The sequence below is a fragment of the Salvelinus fontinalis genome, chromosome 18 (genome assembly GCF_029448725.1).
Source record: "Salvelinus fontinalis isolate EN_2023a chromosome 18, ASM2944872v1, whole genome shotgun sequence".
NCBI lineage: Eukaryota > Metazoa > Chordata > Actinopteri > Salmoniformes > Salmonidae > Salvelinus > Salvelinus fontinalis.
In genome coordinates, this window is record NC_074682.1 from 10,640,078 (window position 1) to 10,658,205 (window position 18,128).

General features: G+C 44.2%; 3 protein-coding genes across 7 annotated transcripts in view; 2 read left to right on the forward strand and 1 right to left on the reverse strand.

Moving 5' to 3' along the window:
- LOC129814939 (semaphorin-3F-like) overlaps positions 1–3,356 on the forward strand; it is an 82,568-nt gene extending 79,212 nt beyond the window's left edge. For all 5 annotated transcript variants that reach the window (XM_055868106.1, XM_055868105.1, XM_055868109.1 and 2 more), the window contains one exon: positions 36–3,356. In XM_055868106.1, the coding sequence (XP_055724081.1) occupies positions 36–509 (474 nt within the window). In that variant the 3' untranslated portion in view covers positions 510–3,356. The remainder of the gene's footprint in view (positions 1–35) is intronic.
- A 958-nt stretch (positions 3,357–4,314) lies between these two features.
- LOC129814941 (guanine nucleotide-binding protein G(t) subunit alpha) lies at positions 4,315–11,393 on the forward strand. The gene is made up of 9 exons (XM_055868112.1): positions 4,315–4,631; positions 8,159–8,201; positions 8,308–8,449; positions 8,613–8,770; positions 9,081–9,209; positions 9,399–9,528; positions 9,783–9,936; positions 10,152–10,358; positions 10,565–11,393. The coding sequence occupies exons 1-8, from the start codon at positions 4,526–4,528 to the stop codon at positions 10,340–10,342; spliced, it is 1,053 nt and encodes a 350-aa protein (XP_055724087.1). The 5' UTR covers positions 4,315–4,525; the 3' UTR covers positions 10,343–10,358; positions 10,565–11,393.
- A 7-nt stretch (positions 11,394–11,400) lies between these two features.
- On the reverse strand, positions 11,401–18,049 carry edem1 (ER degradation enhancer, mannosidase alpha-like 1). The gene is made up of 12 exons (XM_055868111.1): positions 17,428–18,049; positions 16,450–16,522; positions 16,225–16,328; positions 15,803–15,974; positions 15,347–15,530; positions 15,047–15,221; positions 14,711–14,831; positions 14,375–14,545; positions 14,209–14,282; positions 14,003–14,099; positions 13,262–13,441; positions 11,401–13,053 (listed from the first exon to the last, which is right to left on the reverse strand). The coding sequence occupies exons 1-12, from the start codon at positions 17,889–17,891 to the stop codon at positions 12,964–12,966; spliced, it is 1,905 nt and encodes a 634-aa protein (XP_055724086.1). The 5' UTR covers positions 17,892–18,049; the 3' UTR covers positions 11,401–12,963.
- Positions 18,050–18,128: the final 79 nt, after the last annotated feature.

Sequence of the window (18,128 nt, forward strand, 5' to 3'; positions counted from 1 at the left end):
ATAAATGAATGGCGTCTCGCTCTCCCTGCTCTTAGATCCGCTCTGAGGGCCGGACTGTGAAAACAGAGCAAGGTCTGCTGCTGCGTTCCCTCCAGTCGTCCGACAGCGGCGTCTACCAGTGCACGTCCACAGAGAAGAACTTCAAACACACGCTGGTCAAGCTGCAGCTGGTGGTCCTGTCCAGCCGCACGGTCAACAGTGTCCTGGTGGAGACGGGCAACCCGGCCCTGCCACCCCTCCAGTCTAGCGCCTGGACCCCCAGCGCGGGTCAGTACAAGGACCTGCTGACCATACTGAGCCAGCCGGAGATGGGTCTGATCAACCAGTACTGTCAGGACTACTGGCAGCTGGGAGAGGGCAGTCCGGGGGACCCCATACTGGCCATCAGCAAGGCCCGGGGACTCAAGGAGCTGAAAGAGCAGAAGAAGCCCCGCAACCGCCGGCATCACAACGATGAGGATAAGCACGAGGACGACAAAGATGAGCACACCAACCTAGCCGAGACATGAGGCCCCTGGACTTACACCACAGGCCGCACACTAACCCCCTACACCCCGACACCAAACCCCTTGTCCCCTCCGCTCTCTCCCTCTCTGCACACCCCTCCAAAAATGGGAAAGACTTCAATTTAAAGGATTCAAAAACTGAATAATCAAAAGCAACCAGAAAGAGAAACCACTACAAATAGCAAAAATAGTAAGCAACAAACAGATTCTTCTTAACTGTTAAAAAAAAAGATACACAGTATTTATTGTAGGTTGTACATAGTAAGATTCTGTGGATTTCTTTGTACTTAAATAGAAAACAAGGCTTTTTTTTGTGAATAGGTAGATCTGTGCAAATATTATTGTTATTATGATGCTATTATTGTTGTTAGTGTCATTGTTTATTACAAATTGTGTTATTATATGGCAAAGATCTTTATGTTCTGTCTTTTGGAGGAAGCAAAACGTTGAAAGGACATTTGAAAGTGTAAATATCTCCAGCTGTTTGGACTCAGAAGAATGCCTTCAGAAAGGTTTTGGTATGTAGGCTCCATGTTGGGTCCATTTGACTGCTGGCAGTATGTAGTCTTTGAGGTGGGAAGAGTCAGATCACTGATGGAGTGATGACCCAGAACCTCCCCCAAAGCCATGATGGACATTTAATTCCCACAGCCAATGGACTATAAGGATGACACTTCATAGCATTTCATTGGACGCGCAGAGAGATGAGGAAATGCCCATAGGAGACTGCAGCTTTGAGTTGGTCCCACGGCCACAGAGAGACACTAGAGTGAAAGGTCTGGTGGGAAATAACGCCCTCTTCCTTTGCCCGCTGAACTGACCCTGGGGTGACCCCAGATCCCCTCAACCCCAAATCACCTGTGTTCCACTCTTCTTGGGCCATGTGGTCCAATATGGCTCTCTGTCTATCCCATGTGTTACATTTACATTCATATTCCCAGTCTCCTCCAGAACTAGTTGATGTGGGCTATTTGTGTAGAGTATGTGTAAATATAACACTCAATGTTGTACTCTTGAGGCCATGATGGTTAGAATAAGCTGTTTTTTTTTGGGGGGGGGGGGGGTTGATTGTTGTTATGGGATTTAAATAGCATTGCCTTCTCTTTGTACACCATTGTTCAACTGAGATTAAAACGTCAAGCAGGCAGCTAAATCGTTTGTGCCAATTTGATTATGCACAATTATGACAAGAGATAGAGAACTTTTTCACTTCTTGTTGAATTTGGTCCCATTCTCTTCGTTTCCAAACTAAGCCGTAAATATACTGGTTTGCATTCCAGCCATTTCCCGTTCGCCTTATGGGTTCAGTTGTTTCATAAGACATGTACTTAACATTTCTCAACTCCTCCAATCGTCCCGTGTAGTTTCATATCACAGCTCTCTTAGTAATGTACCGTTAGTCCACATTGTCTTAAATCAACTAGCGCGGCGATGATACCGCCCGCACTGATTTGTCAGTTGAGGGACTAGCATCGCATAGGAGTGACGTCACCTGACGTACAACAACGGTTAGCCCATGTAAGTCACTAAAGCGAAAGTTCATGAAGACTGTTTCCAGAGTTCTAGTTTGACTAGTTGGAGAGGGACACCGTAGGTTTCTCTGAGCTGTTATCCAGCTCCTACAGAAGGTAAATGTTACATAACTCTCACTAAAGAATTTAAGCAACTTCTCTGATCAGCCGGTGTTGATGGCATTCTGCCTTGGAAAGGTGTCAAATGCCACAAATGTGTATCGCGGAACGTCTCCATGTATATAGCTACAGTCACTAGAATGATCAGCTCTTGAAAAGACACGCCAAACTCTTTGGGACGGTGGCTTTTCATTGTGTGCATGAAATGTATAATGTCCTGTTTGTGATACTAGTTCAACAAGCTACAGTGTGTTGCTGCGGATCTCAGTGGATGTCTCTCTTGTTGCGGGAACATGGGAATAATGTCAGTGCAAGGAAAGGCAGATGGACTCATACCCTAGTGATGGAATATTCAAAACACAGGAGATATACACTGAGTGTACAAAACATTAGGAACACCTTCCTAATATTGAGTTACACCCCACCCTCTTTTGCCCTCAAAACAGCCTCAATTCATCGGGGACTGGACTCTACAAGGTGTTGAAAGCGTTCCACAGGGATGTTGACCCATGTTGACTCCAATGCGTGCCCCAGTTGTGTCAAGTGGGCTGGATGTCCTTTGGGAGGTGGACCATTTGTGATACCACAAGAAAATGTTGAGTGTGAAAAACCCATCAGCGTTGCAGTTCTTGACACAAACCGGTGCGCCTGGTACCTATTACCATACCCTGTTCAAAGGCACTTTTGTCTTGCCCATTCACCCTCTGAATGACACACATACACAATCCACGTCTCAACTGTATCAAGGCTTTAAAATCCTTCTTTAACCTGTCTCCTCCCCTTCATCTGCACTGATTGAAGTGGATTTAACAAGTGATATCAATAAGGGATCATAGCTTTCACCTGGATTCACCTGGTCAGTCTATGTCATGTAAAGAGCAGGTGTTCTTAATGTTTTGTCAACTCCGCGTAGGACCCCCTATGTCTCTTTCGCTCTCTTTCTCTCTCCCTCTCCCCTTCTCTCTCTTTCTTGCTCTCTTTCCCTCTCTCCTCTCTCTCTCTTTATCTCTCTCTCCAAAAAGGTACAATTGATTTGCATATTTTAAATATATGCATATTTGGTTATTTTTTGGTATGGGTTAATGAGGAAAAATCAGTTAATATAACATAAAGCACAGTTGATGTTATTGTAATGACTTGTGTAAATTACTCTATCCTTTCTTCTTTCTCATTGATGTTGCTGACTAAAAAAATTAAAGCTCTATATTTTATAAAAACAGATCATTTTTTTTATATTCATATGGCGCATGGATATCTATATACAGTAAGGGAACATAGACAGGTTTTGGGTCTCGTACACTGGCCTTACCCCTTTTTATTGTGTCAACTGAATCCTAATTGGTTTGTGCTTTGACGGTAGTGGTTCTTACAACTACCAAAACTGAGTGGTGGAGTTGAGTGAGAATGGATGAGTAGGTGTCTCTCTCTTTCTCTCTCTCTCTCTCTCTCCATCCCTCCCTCCGTCGCTCAGAGGACACAGTGAGGATTAGGATCTGTTGCCGTCTTCAGATTGAGGTCAATGCGATCTGTCAGGTGAGACTGTTAAAGCCCCGTAAGTACCTTAGTGATCCCACCCCTCAATGGGGGAAAATACAGCATCCTCAATGTGTTCCACAAGCGTGAGCTGACTATTGTATGTTGTAGAGTCCCTGTAGTCTTTTACTAAACGGTGATGTCAGCCCTGGCATGAAAGGCACAGCTGAAATACAGTGAGCCTCTAAAGCGTAAGACAGTGAACACAGCAGTATCTACCCCTGTCCTGCTTTCGACCAGACGAGTGTTTCTATAGACGATAGGAGCTATAGGCGAGCTTTTCATAAACAAGTGATAACATGCGTCATTGAACATGCTTCATGAACCACACTGATCAACTGTACACCTGGTTTCTTCTTTCTACCTCACCTACTACTGCGGCCTCTTACTCCTCCTGGAACACAGGCCAGTGGGTAAATAGATGTCTTTCTATCTCCCTCACTCTTATCAAGGCAGCTGAGGACAGAGTAGACAGATAAGCACTTGAGCCGATGTGCATCTTCCGCTGAGCACAGCAAAGTCCCCCTAAACCTCAACCTAAAAAAGGTTAGGTCACTCCTACGCCCATGTACCCCCCGGCCTCCCGCTCCCTTTCCCCCTGCCCCAGGAGTCTCCTGTCCTTGTGCCCCATTGGCCATCGCTGATCAGGTGGACAGAGGATGCCCAAAATCTTCCCTAAGACTCGAAAACACTCCACCATTCGCCTCTCCCGCGTTCCTTAGAAGCAGTTGACGTGCCAGCTGCGTATTTGACGGCGCCAGTCGGCCCTCTAGACGATCAGCTAGGACCCTTTTTCCTGTTTTTTCCCCCGTCGTTTGGTTTTGAGCACTACAGGGCCGAAGCCGGCGTGTGAGGATGGGGGCCGGAGCGAGTGCAGAGGACAAGCACTCCAAAGAGCTGGAGAAGAAACTCAAGGAGGATGCAGAGAAGGACGCCAGGACAGTCAAGCTGCTGCTGCTGGGTAACATCTGCATGTCTGGTCCTCTTGCTCTGTGCTCTGGGGAATGGCCTGGGTTGAGGGTGTTCTATTGGGTGTCTCATCATAACCTGGTATCCTCCAGACTATACACAAAATGACGTCTAGAAGGCCCTATATGACTGTCCAGTGATTGGCTTGTATCTTATCTGGTCAAAGGTCTATTGTTTCCATAGCATATGTAATAGAAATGTGAACATTTTGTGAAAAGCAACCTTTTGACCCTAAGCGTATAATCCTATGTTTATATTGATGAGTAGACTATACTATGGACGGGGATAGAGATAGTTTTTTCCTCTGTCGTTTAGCTTTGACAGAGATGAGAAGATAATGTCCATAGTATTTTTTATTTTATTTATTATGGATCCCCATTAGCTGCTGCCTTCCTGGGGTCCAGCAAAATTAAGACAGTATATACAATTTTAAAAACATTACAATACATTCACAGATTTCACAATGCACTGTGTGCCCTCAGGCCCCTATTCCACCACTACCACATACCCACAGTACAAGATCCATGTGTTCGTGTGTGTATAGTGCGTATGTTTATCGTGTGTGTGTATGCATGTGGCTGTGCCTATGTTTGTGTTGCTTCACAGTCCCCGCTGTTCCATAAGGTGTTTTTTTATGTTTTTAAATCAAATTTTACTGCTTGCATGAGTTACTGTAGTACTGTACGCCTTCCATGGTCTCTTTTGGACTTGAGGACTGTGACGAGACATCTTGTGACATGTCTTGTGGGGTACACATGGGTGTCCGAGCTGTGCACCAATAGTTCAAGCAGACAACTCGGTGCATTCAACATGTCAATACCTCTCATAAATACAAGTAGTGATGAAGTCAATCTCTCCTCCACCTTGAGCCAGGAGAGATTGACATGCAAATTATTAATATTAGCTCTCTGTGTACATCCAAGGGCCAGTCGTGCTGCCCTGTTCTGAGCCAATTGCAATTTTTCTAAGTCCGGTGGGGTTGAATAATTCAGATGTGTAGACAGAGACAATGTTATCTTGGCTCTTGGTATTATATCATTCATCGTTAATCACCCAGTTACAGTTCTAACAGCCTGGTCTCATAGACTAGACGTAACATAGTAAATGCAAATCCGGGCACACTCAAATTAGTATGATAAGTTACGTTTGGTATGGTTACATAAGACAGATGGTTAAGGCAAAAAAGAAAGTAAGCTGGTTGGCCGGGGTGGACGGGTGGGCGTATAATGCGAACGTCCAGCAATTCAAATGTTGCGATTTCAAATCTCATCATGTATAACTTTAGCAACTTTTCAACTACTTACTACTTTTTAGCTACTTTGCAACTGTTAGCTAACTCTTCCACTAACCCTAACCTTAACCCTTTTAGCTTACCATTCCCCTAACCTTAACCCTTTAACCTAACTCCTAAACTTAACCCTAACCCTAACCCATAGCCTAGCTAATGTTAGCAAGCTAGCTAACATTAGCTACCTAGCCACCTAGTTAGAATTCGTAATATATCATGTTTTGCAAATTTGTAAGATTTTATACGAATAGTAATTCTTAATATATCATACTAAATGGGTAATGGACATTCACAAATTAATATATACAATACGAAGCGTAACAAATCATAATAAATGGAGTGTCTCGGATTTACACACAGAATAATAAGAAAAGCTCTGAGACCAAGTTGGTTCTAAGAATGGTGTCCAAGTTGGCTTATAATTTAAACTTTACCAGCCTTGCAAATGCTATTTTCATTGAAGAGATAATTACACATCATTTTTCATGATTTTGTCTTTATTGGGGAAATGTCAATGATAATAGGATTACTATGCCAAATACATTTACCCTCTTGTAGACATTTGCTAAAATAATTGACTGAAACTGCTGATATTCAGAGGCACTACATTTTGCATCAGCAAAATTGGTGAGACTAAGCATCGGTCTCTATGTGAAGGCCAGAGGCTGTAGCTTATCCACCCCTGGCTGTCACACTACTGTTCTAAACACTCTGGTAATTAATCACCTCAATCTCCTGGTAATCCTAAAACAACAACTGTTGCATTACAGAAGGTTTAACCTCCCACTACTGCACACACACATGCCCTACAGCCTAATTACCCCAAGGCAAACGTATCATAGCTCTACTGACGCCAACGTCCACCCTTAACATAACACCCTGCACCAATACTTCATGAACTAAGGCCTAGATTCAATCAGATCAAGTGTTAACCTGCGATAGCAAAAACCCTCATAGTTGATATTTTGTCGGTGTCGGAGGTGGAACTGCATTGGAGCCGTCAAACCGGTGAGCAGCTGCTCTTGCGATCATTGACACGAAGACACACCAGCCCCACTCTCGTTAGAAGTTCAGAACGAGAAAGTGGAGACCCATACAGAAGTAATGATGCTCAACTTACAAAATCGTTCAGAACGAAGTAACGAGGATTTCTATTGAAGGACCTAAAGGATGAGAGGGTGAGAGAGAGGCAGTGGGAGGGAGCACTTTCATGTCTTCAGAAACTTGATTAGGGCCACAACATGGATTGTAAATCCCTGAGGTGTAGTAGAAAGTGGAACACATGCAGATTCCAGGTGGTGCTGCTGACATAACAGCATTCAGCATGTATAGGACTCTGCGCTCAGTTATCACATTGACACTGTCCCTGAGGGGCCTCCACAACTCATATAAACTCTAATAGAAAGTAAAGTAGTGAGTGTTTCTCACTGGCCCTGCAATCAATCAATCAAATTTCTTTTATAAAGCCCTTTTTATGGAAGCAGTTGTCATAAAGTGCTTTACAGAGACTCGGCCTTAAACCCAAAAGAGCATGCAATGCAGATGCAGAAGCACAGTTGCTAGGCAAAACTCCCTAGAAGGCAGGAACCTAGGAAGAAAACTAGAGATGAGTCAGGCCATGAGGGGTGGCCAGTCCTCTTCTGGCTGTACCGAGTGGAGATTTAAAGAAAACATGTGGCCATTAAGGCCTGATCATTTCTCAAGACGTTCAAACATTCATAGATGACCGGCAGGGACAAATAATAACCATGATGGCTATAGAGGGCTCAGCAGGAGAGTGAGTCATACTGTATCTCCGTGACAATAAAGTTCTTCCTGCCATCAGCTTTGGAGGGGCTTAGGAGAGGAGTAATGAGCTTTGTGCCCTTGTGTGGATCATCTGTGGGTCAGGGCACACACTGATTCAACAGAGGGGACCATAACAGGGCAGGAAAGAAAATGTAGGGAATAGTAGGAGAGGAAAAGAAAGGGGAAAAGTGAAATGGAAGAAAGGAGTACACTTTGGGGCCTGTCACTCCAGGTCTGTAATCCAGGTCTAAAATAGTTTAACACTGCGGCCCTGTGGTCATCTTTGGTATTGTAAATGTGAATCCTGCTTCCTACATACAGACTGATCTACACACTCCCAAAACCTCACCATGCAGTAGATCACGGTCTGCCCTTTCTATACACCTGAGATCTAAATAATTTTACTGCGTGTCACTAAACCTTTTCCCCCCACTTGTGTATAGGTGCTGGAGAATCGGGAAAGAGCACAATCGTCAAACAGATGAAGTGAGTCTGGTGACACTATTGTACTAAGTGCAATATCATAAAACATATCGGTGTCTCTAAGATCAAATGTCAACTTTATTTGTGGCTGCTTGTCTTCTCGCAACAGAATTATCCATCAAGATGGTTACTCTCTTGAAGAGTCTATGGAGTTTGTCACCATCATCTACAGCAATACCCTTCAGTCCATCATGGCGATTGTAAAGGGCATGACTCAACTCAACATCGGTTACGGTGACACCGCTCAGCAGGTAGCTACTGTACACTGACTGTCTACAGTACACTATTCAGACAGGTGGATTATATAACATACCCAAGCCAGACATCAGATTGTTTGGGATATGACATAAAATCCTTTGACAAACTGAGTATAGTGAGCATGATGTGTGTTTTTGTGCTTGTGTGTGTCTGTAGGACGATTCCAGGAAGCTCATGCACCTGGCAGACACCATTGAGGAGGGTTCCATGCCCAAAGAGCTGTCTGACATCATCATCCGGCTGTGGAAGGACACTGGTATCCAGGCATGCTACGACAGGGCCTCCGAGTACCAGCTTAACGACTCCGCTGGATAGTAGGTTTACTCTCCTGGACTGGACCAACCCCATCCCTGTTCCCTTTCCCCCATCCCTATGAAACCATTACCATCATATCCACATAGTTTACAAAGGGCTGGTTTCCAAGACTAAAAAGCTCTTTCAAATTGAGAATCTCCATTGAGAATGCTTTTTAGTCCAGGGCCTGGCTCTATATCTGGGAAACTAGCCCTAAGTTCTTTGGACCTCTTGCTAGACATTTATATAGAGAAATCGTTAATCCTATATTAGTGTGTTGATGAACCAGACGAAGGAAGGAGGTTTTTCCTCTCTCTGTGTCCCACCTAGCTATCTGAATGACTTGGAGAGGCTGGTCCAGCCTGGATACATCCCCACTGAGCAGGACATGTTGCGATCAAGAGTAAAGACCACTGGTATCATAGAGACCCAGTTCGGCTTAAAAGACCTCAACTTCAGGTGAGGCTAGAAATACAACAAAGTCTGCATTAATCCCCATTGATCAGAATCCCCAAAACACTGAAAAGCAACATTTCTCTTAAGTAATCCAATGAGCTCAGATGACAATAACATTTTAATAACATATTAATAACATTGGCGAGCAACACAATGACATCTGCAAGCGCTCCCTCTCGCTCTCTCCTGCAGGATGTTTGACGTGGGCGGCCAGCGCTCAGAGAGGAAGAAATGGATCCACTGCTTTGAGGGTGTGACCTGTATTATCTTCATCGCTGCTCTGAGCGCCTACGACATGGTGCTGGTGGAGGATGACGAAGTGGTGAGATACATTATCGTCACATTATAGACGCTAGATTGAAGGAGTCACTGTTGGACGAAGTGAAGAGACGTCACGATCAAAGAGGGTAGATTGAGGTAGTCACTGTGGCACTGTAGTAGTAGTAGTGTCGTGGTCAAATTAGCTTTTGTGAGCCCTCGGACAGATGAATTGCAGAGAAATGTGTTTCATAAGCGTGTTTCATGCATGCAATCCATTTGTCCCTCTTTTTTGAATGTGGCTCTCTCCTCATGAAGAACCGAATGCACGAGAGTCTCCACCTGTTCAACAGTATCTGCAACCACCGCTACTTTATTGCCACCTCCATCGTACTCTTCCTCAACAAGAAAGACGTCTTCACCGAGAAGATCAAGAAGGCTCACCTCAGCATGTGCTTCCCCGACTACGACGGTGGGCTCACAACAGCAGATCTGTCACTCTGGCCTATTCTCTTTGGAACACAATTTTTTTTTCTCTCTATGTTATTTTGATGTTAGAGCAATGTCAGAGCTTAACTATTGCATACTGTGTTTGTCATCCATACCCTAAGACAGCTCTGATTTCTTTTGAGTCTTTTGACAATATTGTAAGTATTATTTCCCTGAACGTTGTTGGATTCCCTGTAGGCCCCAACACCTATGAGGATGCTGGTAACTACATCAAACTCCAATTCCTGGACCTGAACTTGCGGCGAGATATCAAGGAGGTCTACTCACACATGACCTGTGCCACAGACACAGAGAACGTCAAGTTTGTGTTCGACGCCGTAACTGACATCATCATCAAAGAAAACCTAAAGAGTTGCGGTCTCTTCTAAGAGGCACGCCGTATAGGTGAGTGGAACTCTTCTGGCCGAGACTATGATACTGAGAGATTGTCTGCCTCTGGGATGGTACTCTGCCCATTGAATCACAGAGCCCCGTAGTTAACTATAGTTTACCCGGAAGATAGCTCACTATGAATTAGCACGTAATTTCTCTGTCACTCACCCAATGGCACACGCCGTCTGTGATTTCCACTAAACACTCCTCTGTTTCAGGGTGTTGGTTTACCCCCAGAATCCTATCTCCTTCCCCTTTCAAACTGCGGGCAACAATCTCCTCAAGAAGACCGGACGAAGGAGACCAACACATCGACTGTCTCTGGAAGCTGCCATTCACAAATATGATACTACACACACACTGACATGAATTCATACAGGCAAACGCAGCATCATAACCAAAGACATTTCAGTTCATGTGAGACCTGGAAAATAGGTGTGCTGTCAAAGTAAGAGGATCTATACTGTACAGATTTATGTTATAAGTCAATCATAGTCAAGCTATCATCCTTTGTTAAATGTCTTGAATAGGAACTCCTTTTCATTGCAGTGCTATGCAACCTGTAGTTGATACATCAGCGCCTGTCAGCAGAAAGCACTTCTTCTTCCCCCAGACAGTACATTTGAATAGGTGTAAGGCAATGTATCATCTCTGTGCTCCAGTAACTGGCATATAAAGCCATAAGAGATGGACACGAGATGGCCTCATCACCTGCAGACGTATTTCAACTTGTGTTACAATAAGTTACAAAACCCATTCATCAGCAAAAATGGGTTGTATGTGTAGAACAGATATTGAGCTGTATGTATAGTGGGCATAATATGAAAGACCTCAAGCTACAGGAGGACCAATGACATGAAATCGGACCAACTCATTCTTATATGTCAAACATCACAGATTTGTAAAGTTGAGAGTAACTTGTATCTAAAACTATTTCACTGATGTAGTAAAGATGCAGTATTTTTATGGATGTAGCTTGGTCACAAACTCATTTGCTTCTGTAGAAAACTAACCTCTGAACTAATTACTAAATAAATTCACCTCAATATTGGCATGTTCTGTACTTTGCATTTATTTCAGACTATTTTTAAGATAGATTTCTGACATGAAGAGAAAACCATTCTTACAACTTGGTCTGAATCGTATTGTAGAGGAGAAAATCGTTAGTTAAAATTCATGACGGCCTAAGAGAAGAATGGTTAAGTCCTGATTAGTTTATCAAAATACCAAAATAACTGAGAAGGTTCGAAGACAATGGAGGCAAAACAAGATGTCAAGAAGATCATCTTTAACAAAAACCACCAAGAGTTCACTCCCAGAAAAGAAACATGACATTTGTCAATCCCTGAGTTTCCTCTCCACATACAGGTACTTGAGATATTCTGCTAGCAGCATTAAGGGATGGTTATCGATGGGAAGGACCATTTGCTTCCACATACACATACTGTATTACTACGTACTAAAACTTTGGATATAGAGCTAAGCTAACAGGAATGTGAACAAAGCAGTACAACCTGCATACTCAACAGAAAATATATCCGCATGAGTGTCTGACATGACATAGCCCTTTCTTGAATAGGAATACTATGAATAGAAATGTATCATTATTGTTCAATGGAGACATGCCACTCTTACACAGCAACCTTAAAAACATGACACACTTTATGGCTTTGTTCAAACGATACAGGTATGACAGACTGACCTGGCTATGTGCCGTGATCCGTGTCATTAATATTGTACTAAAGAGGAATGACTTCCAACAAACAGAACGGTCTCAGAATAGAATAACCTATTTCACGGCATCAAGTCAAGTCTGTATTAATAATGAACCAAAAAGCCCAAGGCACTGTTGTCCATGTGATTGTGTAGTATCTCTATCTCACGGTCATGGCACATAAAATGACATGCATACATCTGCCTATTGCAAGGGCCATCGCATGATAGTCAGAGATGCATATCTCACACACTCCCCTCACAAACGTAATATTACTGAATGAATAAAAGAGAAAAGCTGGATGACTCCGAAGCGGAGGCCTCTGAAAACATAAGAACTGTGACATTCCAAAAGGCCTTTGGAAATCCCAAGCAGTGAGGCACTAGTCACCCTGTGTAGTGCGATCTATTTTTGAGTAATGCACTTGAACTACAAACCTGTATCTGGATGGCACTGTTCCCCCAACCCAAAAATATTTCACAGATCAGCTGTATGTTCAGAACACCTAGCTACAGACCCACACCCAAACACTAAATCCCTCATTGCTTCGTTCATTTATTCCTGAAGCAAAAAATCCCAGTCGTACTGGCACCAACCCCGACGAGTCACACTCAAAACATTTTTTTTTTTAAGTCTCCTTTAAAAAAGAAATGTCTCCCTCTGTACACTAAGTGATGCATATTATAAAACAATAACGCAAAATAAAAAAATAAAAATCAAAGGTGTTCTAGAGAGTTGGTATTGTCCACCTTGGTCCTGAGCAGCAGAAGAGTTCGGAGTGGGGGGTGAGGTGAGACGATAAGGGTCTATTCCCCTCTGTCCTCTTCACACAACAAGCTGTGCCTGAGTGAGTCTACAGACTGGGGACCCATTCACACCAGTGTCCTCCTCTCCTCCAAGAGCTCAAAACAGTCCCACCATGTGATCGATCTGTCTCATGTACACACTCTTCAGAGGTAGAGAATACCTCCGCTCCTCAGGGATCCGGTCACACTGAAGAGAGGAAGCAGAGGAGAGCGGAAGATTTGTACAGAAAAAAATATTATACACAAGTAACCTATCAGCAATCTTACTCCGCATATTTCACATATTTTAGCATAAAAGAAATGTACGTCATTCATTACTGTATATTTTTAACTGCTGTACTTGATCTGCAGGTAGTGTCATAGTAATATGTATTTATATATCAGAGGGTCATTACGTTGCTATTGTTAGAGAAAGGCCCGTTGGAAGTTTCCTGATCTGTTACCACCTTCTCACAGGGGGACAGGTCGTTCCACTGCTTCTCCCGAAAACGCTTGTCGATAGGCACCACATGGCCCTCCGTGGTGAAGATGTACTTGTTCTCGGATTTGTGTAAGGGGTTGTCATCATCAAACAGCTGGAAGGAGAGGGTCATAGGATTAACTAGAAGGAAAGTCAGGTTATATTAGCTTAGAAAAGCCCATTTCAGTTTCTGACCAACAGGGCAAGAGACAGAACAGGTACATACCAGGGAAAGGTATTTTCAGACAGTACAGGTACACATACCAGGTAAAGGTATTTTCAGACAGTACAGGTACACATACCAGGTATTTTCAGACAGTACAGGTACGCATACCAGGTAAAGGTATTTTCAGACAGTACAGGTACACATACCAGGTAAAGGTATTTTCAGACAGTACAGGTACACATACCAGGTAAAGGTATTTGCAGACAGTACAGGTACACATACCAGGTAAAGGTATTTGCAGACAGTACAGGTACACATACCAGGTAAAGGTATTTGCAGACAGTACAGGTACACATACCAGGTAAAGGTATTTGCAGACAGTACAGGTACACATACCAGGTAAAGGTATTTGCAGACAGTACAGGTACACATACCAGGTAAAGGTATTTGCAGACAGTACAGGTACACATACCAGGTAAAGGTATTTGCAGACAGTACAGGTACACATACCAGGTAAAGGTATTTGCAGGTCTCGCTGAGGAAGAAGCTCTCCATGCGATCCTCTTTGGACTTGTCCACCACGTGGTGGAGAGTGGCATACCCACACCTGCCAAATACACACATCCGTTTAGGGAACCCAGGTGTGACGTCAAGTCAGTAGAACGAGACATCCTAAAACACTCTCAAGTTGTGTTTTTCCAAGATCCGACTCATACCTGACTTTGGCATTTTTTTCTAGGCTCTCTAGGATATCCATTCCAACGTGCAAATAGAAAGGATTCTTGGTTGCCTGGGAGGGGAAATGAAATTGCTCACTCAAAGCAGCTCATAACATTAAAACAGACAAACATTGTGTTTCAAATTAATGTGAAGCACTGGTACCTGGTACAGGAGATAGGTGGACTCCACCAGTTCTGGCCTCAGGGGGTAGAAGAGCACGTCAGGTGCCTGTAGCTGCCAGTTGTACCTCTCCGGCAGGGCCCCGAAGCGCTTCCATATGGCGTAGTAGAATGCATGCAGGCAAATGGCCTCCTCCACATCACCATTCAACACCTGACGTGTACAACACATGGTCAGAGATCAACACAGGGAAAACGTCATCATCACAAACAGTAATAACACTGTCAGGATGAACATACAACATTTATTGGGACAATGTTGGCTGAGGACATATGCAGGGCTGCGCAGCTCCCCATTCCCAGAGAGAGAGGTGTCTACCAGGAGGCCGGGGAAGAAGGCCTGCAGGGAGTCGATCCAGGTGTTCATGATCTGGCCGTTGAACATGTTCACATTGACGTAGAGTGGAGGGTCCCCTTCTCCTTCGTTACATGACTCCCTCCTGCAGGTCGACAGGGGAGAAGGTTCTCAGACGACATCATCATACACATTACCTTTACAGAGCGTAGAACAACACGCCGCCACATTACCAATATACCAACACACACACACACACACACACACACACACACACACACACACACACACACACACACACACACACACACACACACACACACACACACACAATCAAGTCAATTCAAGCACAGGACTGACCCTCTTCTCAGGTGGTTCTGGATGCTCTCATAGGAAGCTTGGAACATCCGGTAGTCCTCTTTCTCTCCAAACAGGATGTACGACTTGAGCAGGTACTCGTAGAACGAGTCCATCCCTGCTCCCAGGCCACTCTGCTTGCTAACCCACTGTCCGGTTTGGATGTTCACCACGTTCCCTGATAGTTAAAAGAGGAGAGGTAACCATTTGACGTGCAACAAGAAGGGAAAGACGCTGCTACGCATAAGCAAACACCTACATACAAACATAGACTACACCCAAAAAAAATGGACCTCTACTCACCTAGCAAGCCGGTCTCATTGCTCCTCAGTTTCCACAAGGCTCGGACAGCCCGTCTGGCCACCCACTCGAACGTGGAGTCTCCAATCAGACGGCTGAGAATGCCAAACTCCACCAGCAGGGAGCCAGCCCCTGCTGTGCAAGTCTCATTGATGCTGTCTGGAGGGACACCATTCTTCAAGTTCACCTGAGGAAAGGAAGTGACAGGGCGATCCAGTCAGTGAAGAACATTACAGTCATTTCAATAGGGCATAGTTGTACTCGTAATATATTGTAAACAACAAGTAAATGTCAATGAGACATACTGTAGTGGATCTCTGTGGTTGTTTAATGGTCTTAGGATCTCCCTCCACCCCTGTTTGGTATTTTTCCCCCCCGTCTACGAAACCAGGACTGTCAAATCGCTATGAACCCAGGCAATATCAGGTCATTAACTACGCAGCTCTCCTCTCCTCTTACCCTGGGGTAGGGAATGCCTGTGCTGGTGTTCTCGAAGGCTGGCAGCAGGCGTACTGCCAGGTCGTGGGCCAGGTGCAGTAGCTCATTGTCATAGTCCACCAGGCCCACGTTGCCGAAGGGATGCTTGGGGTCAGTCAGGAGGATGTGAGCAGAGATCAAGCTACCCAGGATCCTGGAGGGACAAAGAATGAACGAATTAAACAATACTTAATCAATACCTCATCTACAATCACAACACTTTCATTGCTTATTTCTTTTGTGCCACTTGAGAAGACAACGAAATGCTCTTTGTGGTTTACTGAAACGTTAGCGGAAACTCCGCCGTGGTTGTAAATCGGTTTGCGCCATCTTTACATCTGTAGCTTGACCCTAAGCTAATGAAACAAAGGGCAGTCACTATCTGAAAGAAATGACATGTATACCTGATGTTAGCCTCAAACACCTGCACAGTGGAGTCCTTGTCGAAAGAGACTGTGTCTATCACCAACTTCACCGCTCTGTGAAACTCTGACACATTCCCCAGGACCTGGAATGAGAAACATTATCAGGATCATTAAAAAGGCCCTTGACAGTAAACTGTTTTAGCAATACCATTCCTCTAAAAGCCCACAAAAAATAAAACAGGAATACAGAATAAGGCTGCTTACCAGTAAAGTGTCAAGGGTGTCAATGAGTGTCAGGGAATAGTTTCCCAAAACATCATTGATGTTGATGTTTGACCTGCAAAAACAGCAATGAAAAGGAGAACAGGCTTGACAATAAACGAGGGCATGTATATGTAGGCTATATTGCAAGCACCAAGTTATTAATAACGGGATCACATTCAACTTGATCACACGTTGAACAAGTTAAATGGATTGACCGTTTCAGCTTGAGAGAAATTAGGTTTTGTCCAGCTGTGCCTTTTGTTATCAGATTCTAAAGAATGTCAAGGTGAAAAGGCTAACCGTTGTGGTATATGGTCTCACATACACACATCTGAATGCTGTTTTAGCCAATCAGCACCCAGTATCCAAACTACCCGGTATATAAAGGCAATAATAAACTGGGTGGATGGAGCCCTGACTGGCTGACAGCCGTGGTATATCAGACCGTATACCACACGTATGACAAAACATGTATTTTTACTGCTCTAATTATGTTGGTAACAGTTTATAATAGCAATAAGGTACCTCTGAGGTTTGTGGTATATGGCCAAAATACCACAGCTAAGGGCTGTATCCGGCCCCCCGCTTTGCGTCGTGCATAAGAACATCCCTTAGCCATATTGCTTAAATAGAACCCTTGCCTGGTCTCCCGGCAAATAGAGCCCCCAGCCTTACTATAACTATATTTATTTAGATATTTACATAACTTTAACCAGATCTGTTAGCAAGTCCTGCATGACAGACCGATGCAAATTACACTAACCACACACACAGTTACCAGACATCAGTCAGAATGGAAATGTTGAACGGACAGTGGACATACCTTTCAGCTAGTAAAACAGTGTAGTCTACCAACCTAATACATCAATCAATCCAGCAAATTATCGTGCACACACATACCCGTAGCCTAATAATCAATTTCACGTGAGTGTTACCAAATTGGTTCTAGGCCTAGCTATCGGGCTATAGATGACTCACGGGTTGAGAACGTCAGGCCCTCTCCCTTGACAGTCAATGGGATTCAGCTCATCCTCAGGAAAGGCATATTTCATGTAGTTGTCATATCCAAAGTAGAACATGTCTTTGGCCATGCCTTTCATCTTTATCTTGAGTGTGTCCGGGAAGGAGCTATATCTCCTGTCATACTCGTCCCTGTCCCCCTCAAAGAGGCTAAGGTACGACTTCTTAGGTGAGTCCTCTTTACTGGCACAAGAGGTCCTGCATTGTGCGTCTCCATGGCCGTGTATTCGTTGTGACCAGGAATTGGCCTTTGCGGATTCCCCATCATCTTGCTTAAAAAGTTCTATTTTGTGCAAATTGAAATTGAAATTAAGGGGGAAGTTGAACCCCCAGCTAGGTCCCAGTCCAAACGCTAGCCATAGCAGACAACTGACAGTGAGTCTGAGCACGACGAGAGCAACCACTATTGACCTCCATTGCATATTTGCCCTGGATCGGTCTTAAAAACCATAGTTCAATTTGACAATCCTTTGATGAATAGATGGCTGAATTGTCTTCTGTGTATTGCTTACAAGCCACCTAGGCAGCCTGGCTGACAAATTCGACAGCGCACCACACTCTTCCTGTCAACAAAACCAGCCCCTCCCCGGTTCCCCGGTGTGATTGGAGCTCCAGTCATATCGTCATCAAGAGGGGGGCGGCGCGTCTCAGCAATTGGC